The 10608-nt window shown below is 45.9% G+C and overlaps 5 protein-coding genes across 5 annotated transcripts; 4 read left to right on the top strand and 1 right to left on the bottom strand.

Moving 5' to 3' along the window:
* Nucleotides 1-79: 79 nt before the first annotated feature.
* Nucleotides 80-1162, bottom strand: COCCADRAFT_112167 (uncharacterized protein; the record flags this gene model as incomplete). The annotated part of the gene is made up of 4 exons (XM_007720244.1): nt 80-318; nt 375-405; nt 463-948; nt 1004-1162. 4 exons carry the CDS (start codon nt 1160-1162, stop codon nt 80-82), a joined length of 915 nt encoding a protein of 304 aa, XP_007718434.1.
* A 902-nt stretch (nt 1163-2064) lies between these two features.
* COCCADRAFT_10099 (uncharacterized protein) lies at nt 2065-5397 on the top strand (the record flags this gene model as incomplete). The annotated part of the gene is made up of 7 exons (XM_007720243.1): nt 2065-2253; nt 2319-3120; nt 3214-3521; nt 3568-3820; nt 3892-4556; nt 4623-4793; nt 4861-5397. The coding sequence occupies 7 exons, from the start codon at nt 2065-2067 to the stop codon at nt 5395-5397; spliced, it is 2925 nt and encodes a 974-aa protein (XP_007718433.1).
* Nucleotides 5398-6296: 899 nt separating this feature from the next.
* COCCADRAFT_112171 (uncharacterized protein) lies at nt 6297-8097 on the top strand (the record flags this gene model as incomplete). The annotated part of the gene is made up of 6 exons (XM_007720242.1): nt 6297-6465; nt 6528-6613; nt 6674-6818; nt 6877-6941; nt 7014-7962; nt 8018-8097. The coding sequence occupies 6 exons, from the start codon at nt 6297-6299 to the stop codon at nt 8095-8097; spliced, it is 1494 nt and encodes a 497-aa protein (XP_007718432.1).
* Nucleotides 8098-8309: 212 nt separating this feature from the next.
* Nucleotides 8310-8763, top strand: COCCADRAFT_41954 (uncharacterized protein; the record flags this gene model as incomplete). Its single annotated transcript, XM_007720241.1, has 3 exons — nt 8310-8495; nt 8535-8646; nt 8699-8763. 3 exons carry the CDS (start codon nt 8310-8312, stop codon nt 8761-8763), a joined length of 363 nt encoding a protein of 120 aa, XP_007718431.1.
* A 468-nt stretch (nt 8764-9231) lies between these two features.
* On the top strand, nt 9232-10536 carry COCCADRAFT_112173 (uncharacterized protein; the record flags this gene model as incomplete). Its single annotated transcript, XM_007720240.1, has 2 exons — nt 9232-9474; nt 9541-10536. Coding segments are annotated over 2 exons (1239 nt in total), but the record flags the coding sequence as incomplete, so codon positions are not given.
* Between the last annotated feature and the right edge of the window lie 72 nt (nt 10537-10608).

The raw sequence follows: 10608 nt of genomic DNA, 5'->3' as shown, positions 1-10608 counted from the left end.
ATAGGCGAGGCTGGGCTTCCNTGAGGGGTTCCTGTCGAGATCTCCTGCGGAACTTTTTCCTATAATAAGGGTATAAATTTTAGCGATACAGCTTCCTGTACAAAGATTTGAAGTTATGTACCTTGCTGATTGCTTGAATGGTTCGCACATTGGACCGCAGATTTGTACTGATACCGTAAAGCAAGAATAGAGGTTTTATGAAGATTGGTAGGCGCTGTGCTGCTTGCATAAGAGCCATGAATTTGGCAAGCTTAGGGACTAGCTCAATCCACGAGTGCACGTTGCGCGTCTCTAGACAATTGAAAGACTGTCCGTATGCTGGGTATTGTTAGACTTGGTCGCTGCTGTAGTAGAGCGGCTTGTTTGTGACATACTCAAATATGCAATCACATCAAACACAAAAAACTGCAAATCATTGTTAGTTAAGACAACAATCATGATAACGGTATCCTCTTAACTCACATTGACCCAGTCTTTGAGGTCCACAACAGACTGCCCATCTTGACACTGGTGTCTGAGGGTATTCATCAAGACATCGAGATACTTCTGAATCACAGCTTCCTGCTTTTGCAACGAAGAATTGGAGAAACCATGCGCTAGCAGTTTCCGGAGATGAGCATGCTGCTCTTGGTTTGAATGAAGTAGTGTCGGTTCGCCCATTCCTGAATAATACTTCTTATCCTTGACGAGCTCCTCCTGACCGCGTCTTTTCTGCCCATAAATCTCTGTCCAGGCTGCAGGACTAACAAAGGTGAGTTCGTTGGGCGCTACGCGCACTACTCGGCCATATTTCTTGTGCATCTCCAGCATCTCCTGCGGTGAGGTGCCTCGCAGGAGGGAAACAACATACGGCCAGTCCGACGCAGCTCTCAATCTGGGGCCTGGAAACTTTCGAAGCGGGTGGAAGTATATGTTGTATATAGCGAGAGTACCATAGTATAAGACTAGCTCTGAAGAATTTGTTATTTACGGTGCGATCAGAAGCGCATTATGCGAGGCCTACCACAAGTATTGCGTACATTACAGTACTTTTGAGAGCCGAGGTCAAACGTATGACTTTAGATAAGTTGTTGGGACTTGCTATATCCATAGTAGCGAGATATCGTACTGGAGATCTACTGTCTAAGTCAATCGAGTCCTGGATTTGTGTACTTTGTTCCATAGTTAAAGCCTGGCAGTATATACGGGTAAAGTCAACTGGCAGGGCAAGGGCTTGGATAACCTTTTTTCAAACACTGCCGTGTATTAGCTTCAATTATAAAGAGACAGATTCCGGTTTTTGGTAAGGATATTATGGTTGTGTAGCGAGTATAATAATCTAGATGACGTAGTTCACGGAGTCACGTACCTTAGCTTCTATGCTAAGAATTAGCGTACAAGCTAGATCCAGCAGTAATGGGGTAACAGCCTAGCCACTTTGGAGTAACTATTGGGTACCCTGGTAAATGGGTTAGGTATACCCACAATTGGGTAAGGGTTAGGATCAGGGTTATATACACATGCAATGCATGAACGGACTACTATTTAAACCCTTTACGTTAGTTAGACCAATAACTTCAGGATCCGTAATTGTGTGACGAATAGCAAAGCAGGCTAAAAGAAAGTTCATCAATAGCTTCGGAGTCCGTAACCTTATCGCGCATAGCAAAAGAACGCTAGGAAGTGGACTGATAGCTTCGGAATCCGTAATAATAGCGCCGAGTTCTGAATACACGCTCCTCAACAGCCGAAGATATTGTTGTCTACTAGGATTACGTATGTTGAAGGGGAATTTTACAACTTCAGCCAACAGTTTGTGGTCGCACTTGTCCTTCTGCGTTAGCTCGATACTTTGAACCATTCAGAAACACACACCGCTTCACTCTCAACAGGGTTCGGATGCTAGGGTCCCGTTTCCATTCCTATGAAGCATATAAATTCTAGCAGCATGCAGCATTAGCAGTGAACAGACCTGAATTACTGGACTTGGATGCCCGTAGACTTGAATCAAGCTTCGTGTTGTTATCTGCCACTCCGTACGAGGAACAAACTTCAGCGCTCAGGCATACCTTTTCTCTACATATGATGACAAAGACACTTTCTGAAAGTTTGCCTGTGGCAGAATTCTCAACCAATGGTCCCCAGTCGAATCACGCACGAGTAACACCTGCATTAGCTCGGGGGCTAGTCGAACGGGCATTCGCATCTTTCGACACTAAGTATGGCTTTTCGACCGCAAGTTGCCAGGTGTACGACACCGCTTGGGTTGCAATGGTATGTGAAAACATCTGCGTTCTCATCCCGATAATTCAAACGCTTTTTTTGACAGCATCTTGTAGGTCAAGAAGAGAACAGGCGACGATGAGATATGGTTATATCCTGAATGTTTCCATTATCTCCTCCGAACGCAAAGTAGCGATGGTAGCTGGGGCACCGATCCTGTTTCTCAAACCGCTGGCATTCTAGATACTGCAGCTGCCTTACTAGCGATCCTTAAACACGCTGCAAAGCCACTGCAAATTCATGATTACTCTAGCAGCGATCTCGACAGTCGTATATCTCTTGCCATTCAGGCCCTCGACAGACAGTTGAACGCTTGGAATGATTTGGTATCCACGAATCACATTGGAGTAGAGCTGATTGTACCTGCGTTACTCGATTATCTCCGCGGGGAAGACTGTCGATTACAGTTTAAGTTTCAAGGCCAAGACGCACTGAAAAGAATGTATCAAGAGAAGTCCTCTCGTTTTCGACCGGAAATGCTCTACAGCACACGTCCATCATCAGCTGTACATTCGCTCGAAGCTTTTGTCGGCCGGATTGACTTCGATAAAGTCTCGCATCACCTTTATAACGGGTCTATGATGGCCTCGCCCTCGTCAACTGCCGCTTATCTGATACACTCTACAACCTGGGACAGTGAAGCTGAGGCCTACCTCCGACATGTCATAGGATCGGGCATGGGTCATGGCGACGGCGGAGTTTCGGGCACCTTTCCTATTCACTACTTCGAATTCAACTGGACTGTAGCAACGCTATTACACGCTGGGTACAAAGTCTCTGATCTCGGACCAATCGTAAATGATATTGCAAGAGTCATTCGAAATGGCTTTGCTGAAGATGGTGGTATTATTGGTTTCGGTGAGACTCCACTCTCTTTCCACGATAGATGAAGTAACTAACCCTTACAGCACCCGTAAGTCGCTAATTTCTACAATCCTGGTGACTGAGCAGAACCTCTAGCTAAACTATTAAAGCGTGCTATTGATGTCGACGACACAGCCAAAGGTCTTCTTGCTCTGAGTCATCTGGGCCAACTTGAAGGGCTTACACCGGCTGCTATGGTAAAAATGTTCGAGAAAGAGGATGCCTTTTGCACGTTCGCTGGTGAGCGCGACCGAAGCTGGAGCTCGAATTGCCACGTTCTGCTTGCGCTCTTGCAAGATGATTTCAGACAAAGTTATGCATCGCAAATCCGCAAGACGGTAGATTTCATTATAGAGTTCTGGTGGAAGTCTGATGGATTGCCCAGAGACAAATGGGTGAGTTATAAATTCTTATGAAAATTGCATACTTACGCAAATGCAGCATTTGAGCCATTTCTACCCGGCAATGTTGATGGTGCAAGCATTGGTGGCTTTCCTACGCAGTCTTGAAGGTGATCACACCTACGTTCCTGCGGACCAAGATCTTGTGTTGAAAGTCTCGATATGTTTGTTCCAGGCCTGCATACGTACCTTGCATGAGCAAGGACCTGATGGTTCATGGGGAAATTCTGCCGATGATACCGCTTTCGCTGTCTTGACTCTGGCAGAAGCACGTCAACTATGGATTTTCAAAGGTACACTTTTATACGTGAAGCGAATATCCATATTACCATAACTTTGGAGAACAATGCTAACCATTCGACAGACTTCCAATCTCAACTACAGAGTGCTTTTGACCATGGAATCGCTTACTTGGATATTTATGGTGTACGCACACTATCGAGCTCCTGGACTTCGAAAACCAAGTACTCTGTCAAATTTGTCTCGGAAGCCTACGTTCTAGCCGCATACTGTGTCTCACAGCCAATCGAAACATTTGAGGGTGTTGGTCGTTCTTTACTCGTCAACTCCGATGTTCCTCAGATCGGCCAATATGCATCGCTTCTAAAGCGGACAAAACTTTTCTCTTCCTTGCCAGAATGGCATGTACTGGCTTCGTTGGTAGAGTCCTCACTCTTTATACCACTTTTGAGAGCCCGACAGCTGGATATCTTCACACGGGATGACTACAACCATTTTAGCAAAGGCAGTTATTTGAACCTTATTCCGTTTACCTGGATCGGCTGCAACAATCTATTGAAAGTTTATGTTCCCACGAACTTCCTCTTTGATATGATGGTCATGTCACTAATTGGCTTTCAAACGGACGAATTTTTCGAAGCTTTTGTTACGCCAGCGTTCTTGGACAACCCAGATTCATTACACTCCATGATCAACTACGTTGTAAGCAGTACTTTGGGCAAGGAATCAGAGACCTCGAAAGTCGTCTTATCTCCTAATATTTCTGATATACGTTTGGAGTATCATGAGGTTTGTGCTATCTATCCGTGAACCATTAATATCATTCCAGCATAACACTGAGTTAACTTTTTCTAGATCTGTGAAACTTTCTTACGTCTTTCTACACATGTGCTACACCATGACCGTGTTTATAAAGCAAGTGCTGTGGATCGCAAGAATCTAGAGTTCGAGTTGAGGAATTTCTTACTTGGTCACGCAACACAAATCAAGGATAACACGGCATTTGCCTCCCAAGTAGAAGATGCAGTAAGTAAACATGCAGACCTACTTGATATTGGTCCATAAGAACGCATTTCAGCTCACTAGATTATAGGGTCATCTCTACAAAACGGAAGAGCGATTCTTCCATTGGGTACGAACAACATCCGCTGATCACATCGCTTGTGCCTACTCTTTTGCCTGGGCTTGCTGTTGGGTTTCACAAACCATGGGGAATGGAATGGAGATGTTCGCGACGCCAACGGAGAAACACCTCGCGGCCGCCATGATACGACATGCGAGCACTATGTGTCGTATGCACAACGACATTGGCTCAATACCAAGGGATTCATCTGAACTTAACGTTAACTGCATCCACTTCCCTGAGTTTCACAGCATGGCCACCAACGATCCAGCAGCGAAAAAGCAGGCGCTCACTACCATGGCAGAGTACGAGAAATCCTGCTATGAGTACAGCCTCCGTTTGCTTGAGAAGGAAGTCCTTCGCGCATATCCTGATGATCAGGAAGCAGCTTTCAGCCGCAGCAAACTCCGCATCGTGCAGCTCTTTGGAAATGTCACATGTTTATATGACCAGTTGTATGTACTCAAGGACCTGTCGAGCAAGATAGGATCGCATCAAGCAGCATAAATCGAGATCAGGGGCTACCGTAGGATGGGTTCTATAGTGCAAATTCTGAGGTCATTATCGCTGCCGCAGTCATTGTGCATGAGTTACTATCTACACACTTTGATATCGCTGTACAAGAGAGGACAAGCGCCAATATAGCCATGCAGGTCTCGGCAAACTGCTGGATTGCAAAATTGGACAAAAACCTTGCAATTAAGCGCAGAATGGACAATTTATGTGAATGATTTATGATACAATAGATCTACAGTTTGTTATCTTCAACATCAATAGTATTGAATATGGAATATTGAGGACATAACGCGATTATACAGTATTTCGATATATAGAATTTAGAGCTAACGCGCTAGAAAGCGCATTGAACGGGACTATATGGTGAACTCAGAGTGCCTAGAAAGTCTATATGAAATAGTAATACTTGGTTTACTATGTAATTGAGAGGTGATATTGTAGATTTGCCTCTGCAAAGGCTAAGGTTTAAGCTATAGCCAAGAAAGCACCAAGTGAGCGGGGCGATAAGCCTATTACGGCACTAGGATTACGGATTCCGAAGCCTTTAGTCGAAATCTCCGAGCTTTCTTTACTATTCGCCATCGGGTACTTAGTTGATAAGTATTGGCTACAGGGTACAAAGCAGCTAGGCTCCACCGTAGAACCGCCGACTGTAACCCTCGATCCAATGCGTGGTTAGCTTACGATTCATGAACACAATCACAGTGCAGGGTGCCCCTGCAAGTTGTTCCGGTCCCGAAATCGTTGCTAAAATTCAATGGGGCCGAAATGTTGTCCAAGGTCCAGAGCCATGAAAATGTCCGCGAACAGAAAATGTGTGTCGATATTTATACTACGGCTAGGAAACACTAGTTATGGCAAGTATTGCATAACTTGATCGCACCTGTAAAATGTCTACACCTCCGCACGTCAACGCTTCATCGAGACCATCGATCTCATTCGATCTTAATCGGTACTCTATTCCTAGCAACCATTTCATTGACGGACGATGGACTACAAGCAAGAGCAACAACACACAGTCCTATGCCTCGGCCGTAAACGATCAGGTGATATGCGAAGGTGGGTGACATGATTGATTGCTCATTCCCAATAATGTGCAGCAACTGATTCGGTCTTGCAAGATTTCCAATGGGCTGGCAAGGACGATGTGGAAGACGCAGTTGAAAGCGCGGCTAGGGGCCTTAAGGAGTGGCAGTCCTTAAGTAAGGTAAGGGGAATCCAATTCCGTACGGGAAGTGAGGTTAACTAACAATGTATCCTGTAAAAGGCTAAACGTCGAGATGCGTTGCTAAAATACGGAAAACTGGTCAAAGACCATGCGGAGCAGATCTTCTGGCTTGAGGCTATACTTGTTGGAAAAACCCGCAAATTCAGCATGTTCGAGATCGACCACGCTGTCGAAGCACTGACTTGTAAGTCCAAAGTCTAGGAAAAGCTATGTATCTGATACCAACTCGAGTTTTTTACTAGATTATGCAGGGTTGACGTTTTCACTTGATAGCAGAATCGTGGAAAGAGAAGAGGACCATGTACAAGTGAGTTCGCGCCAGTCCAGCAATAGCTGAAGGTATCAATGATATCATTTACTGATTGCCTGTTTGTTCTAGTACATAATCCGACAGCCTTATGGGATCTGCGCCATTGTGCTCCCATTTAACGGCCCCCTAGTTTGCTACTGCATGAAAGTTGCAGCAGCTCTAGCAGCCGGTAATTCAGTAGTGGTGAAAGCCAGCGAGCTGAATCCTTTCTCTACTCTTTTAGCTGTGTCGCTAGCTATCGAAGCTGGAATACCGTCTGGAGTCATCAACTGTATCACGGGAGACGGCTCCGTTGGCAAGGCTCTTGCTGAGCACATGAAGATTCGCAAGATCAGCTTTACTGGATCTCTCGCTGTAGGATGTGAGGTGCAAGTTGCAGCTGCTCGATCAAACCTTAAAGATGTGACTCTGCAGCTCAGCGGCAATTCGCCCATTATTGTCTTTCCGGACGCGGATCTCGACAAAGCCGCGAGACATTGTGGGATGTTCCTCGCACTCAATGGACAAGGTTGCACACTGGGCACGCGGGTTTATTTGCACAAGTCGATCTTCAAGGAAATGCTCCCCAAGATTGAGTCGTTAGTCCAAAGCTATGACGACAATCTAGGTTCAGATCCGTTAGAGGACACCACATGGAGCTCACCGCTCTTCCATCATCGTCAACGAGAAAGAGTATTGCAGTATATTGAGCAAGGAAAGAAAGAAGCAACCTTGCTCTGTGGTGGAGAACCTATGCCAGGTCCAGGCTGCTTTTTGCGGCCGGCAATATTTGTTGATCCTCTTCCCGATGCTCGAATTCTTAAAGAGGAAATTTTTGGGCCTGTTCTGGTGGTTCTTCCCTTCGAAGATGACGACGAGATTTTGCGACTCGCAAATGATACTGAATATGGGCTTCGTGCATACGTCTGGACGAAAGATCTCGGAAGAGCTTTTCGGTTTACCAATCTGCTCGAAGCGGGTTGTGTAGGTGTGAATGAAGGGCCCTGGTCCCTCCATACCACGTATGGAGGATGGAAACGTAGGTCTTACCCTTTTTGCATTAATACGCTATTCCTTACTAACCTGTGGTATAGAGAGCGGCGTGGGTCTTGAGAACGGAGAGGCCGGACTTCTCGACTGGGTTCAGTCCAAATCTGTTATGATCCGCGCTTAGCGAACTGTTACAAATGAAGGCCAGCCCTTGCCCTGTGCACGATAGTGCCAATAATCCCTGTGTTGCTATTCTAAATAGCATGGGTAACAAGAGACTATATTAAGGCGGGATGAGCACGCGCGATAGAAGAAGATAAGATATCAAAGATAATATCCTCTACGAACACAATCGTTACCCCTCACTTCCAAACTTGTAAACAATACGAAGGCACTATGCAGCTCATTCGATCGTCCCATCTGCCCGAATCCCCTTCTAAACAGCTAAGTGGGCCGTTCACTGGATCAGTTCACTTCGATCCAATCTTCTTCTCAGAAGACGGCACCGCATGTGGCAATGTTAGCTTTGCACCCGGCGCTAGATCGTACTGGCACATCCACGAAAAGGGCCAGATTTTGACAGTTATTGCTGGGACTGGACTTATATGCTCTGAGGGCTAGGAGCCCAGACGATTACAGGTTGGAGATGTAGTCCATATTCCAGGCGGCGAAAAGCATTGGCATGGTGCTACTGGAAACACGCTCATGGTTCATACAGCAATTTCGTTAGGTGGTTAGTGGTTCACCTGGCTTTATAATCCTAAGGTACTAATACGGCTATCTAGATTGTAAATGGCATGAGGAGGTATCTGAACCCGACTACGAGAAAGCAAACAAAAGCGCCATCTAAGTGAACGATATTTCTGTGGATTATTAGCAACAAGTCTATATCTCAAACGCGTTTATTCTTCTCTATGTCCAACTGCTTCCCGAACTTTGTTTGATCAGGCCATACCTCCACTTCTTCTTCGCTTCCGGTGCTATTCGCTAGAGTACTATCGGCCACGGTGCTATTCGCGACAGCACATTTGGTTGACATAACCCGGCACTAAGACTACGATCTCCGAAGCTGTTGGTCTGCTTCCTCCCAGTTTCAGGGTTCTTCTCGCTATCCGATATGCCGCTAGTCGTGACAGTGCAATTAATTAATATGGGGCGGTAATTAAATTACGAACTCCGAAGGTATCAGTCTGCCTCGTCCAAACTTGCTTTGTTCCCGTACGGTGCTATTCACGATGGTACTATTCCAAACTTTTTTAGCGATTTGAGTTTTTGAAGATTCTTACTTGTAACTCTAGTAACCAACACAAAGAGAACTATAAATTATACGCTAGACAGCATACACGTTATCACGGCTCCAACGCTGGCAAATGGGCACTCTCTGCTTTCTTTTTTCATAGTGCCTGCCATATGCATTTACTTGGTATACGCTCTAAGGACCAATTGCACCAAACTTGGACTTCCTGTTGTCGGACATAGGGCTTTCTGGGAGCCCAAATGGCTTGTACGATTGCGTTTCATCCGCGGGAGTAGGTCGATGATCAAGGAAGGATACGAAAAGGTAAGCAAATTTTCCGGCGGGCCAGTACTGATGGATATGGATGAAGCTTGCTAAGATTTTTCCAAGTATCGAGACTTGTTCGTGCTCCGCCGTGTGGGAGCAGATGTGGTTGTTGTTGGTGATAACAAGCTTCTTAATGAGATCCGAGCCCTCACCAACGATGCTGTGCGCTCTGTCAAGCCTTTTCTCGACGACTTTGCTGGAGACTGGACAAATGGAAACATCTTTGAGACGAGCGACGTACAAACTCGCGTGTTGCAAACGAAGTTGACACCAAATCTCAGCACCTTGGTTCCTATCGTCCGAGATGAGTTGCAATATGCTTTACAGAAAGAGCTTCCCCCGTGCGATGGTGAAGACTGGGTAGAGCTGAATTTGATGGATGTCTTCCCACGTATAATTTCTCGGCTGGTTGCACGCGTATGGATTGGTCCGGATCGTTGTCGTGACGAAGACTGGCTCTTAACAACGGCACAATACACAGAGAATCTATTTATCACGGGGACCATTCTACGCTTTGTTCCAAAAGTTCTACGCCCAGCCATTGCTCCGATGCTACCGACATACCGACAGCTTCATCGTAACGTTAAAGATGCTGTGCGTATTGTTGGTGAACTTGTCGCAGAGCGCGAGAGGGTCGATACGCCAACAGCTCACCAAGATGTCCTGCAATGGTTACTCGAAGCTGCGAATGACCAAGAGCGGAAGGTTGAAAACCTGGCCCAATTGACTCTACTTTTAAGTCTGACGGCAATTCATACAACAGCATTGACAATGGCCCAAGCACTCTACGACTTATGTGCTCGACCTGAACTCATCCCTGAGATTCGTTCCGAAATTGTCAATGCCCTTCAAGGGCCGCAGTATCAGGGCAGCAGCTGGACCAAGAGCGCACTTGATGAACTCCACCTTTTCGACAGCCTGCTCAAAGAATCGCAGCGACAAAGTCCCGTTTTCCTGATGACCTTCAACCGCATTCTTCCAAAAGCCCTCACTCTTTCAAACGGAGTGCATCTTCCGGCCGGTACTCGCATCGCAGTACACCGAACACCAACTTTGTGATTTTATGGTACCCTTCAAAATAATCCAATTTTTGTTAGAAATCACTCCTCAAGCGCCTAATAAGGCAATTCA

Source organism: Bipolaris zeicola, assembly GCF_000523435.1.
Source record: "Bipolaris zeicola 26-R-13 unplaced genomic scaffold scaffold_429, whole genome shotgun sequence".
Lineage (NCBI taxonomy): Eukaryota > Fungi > Ascomycota > Dothideomycetes > Pleosporales > Pleosporaceae > Bipolaris > Bipolaris zeicola.
This window is presented reverse-complemented; position numbering and strand designations above follow the sequence as displayed.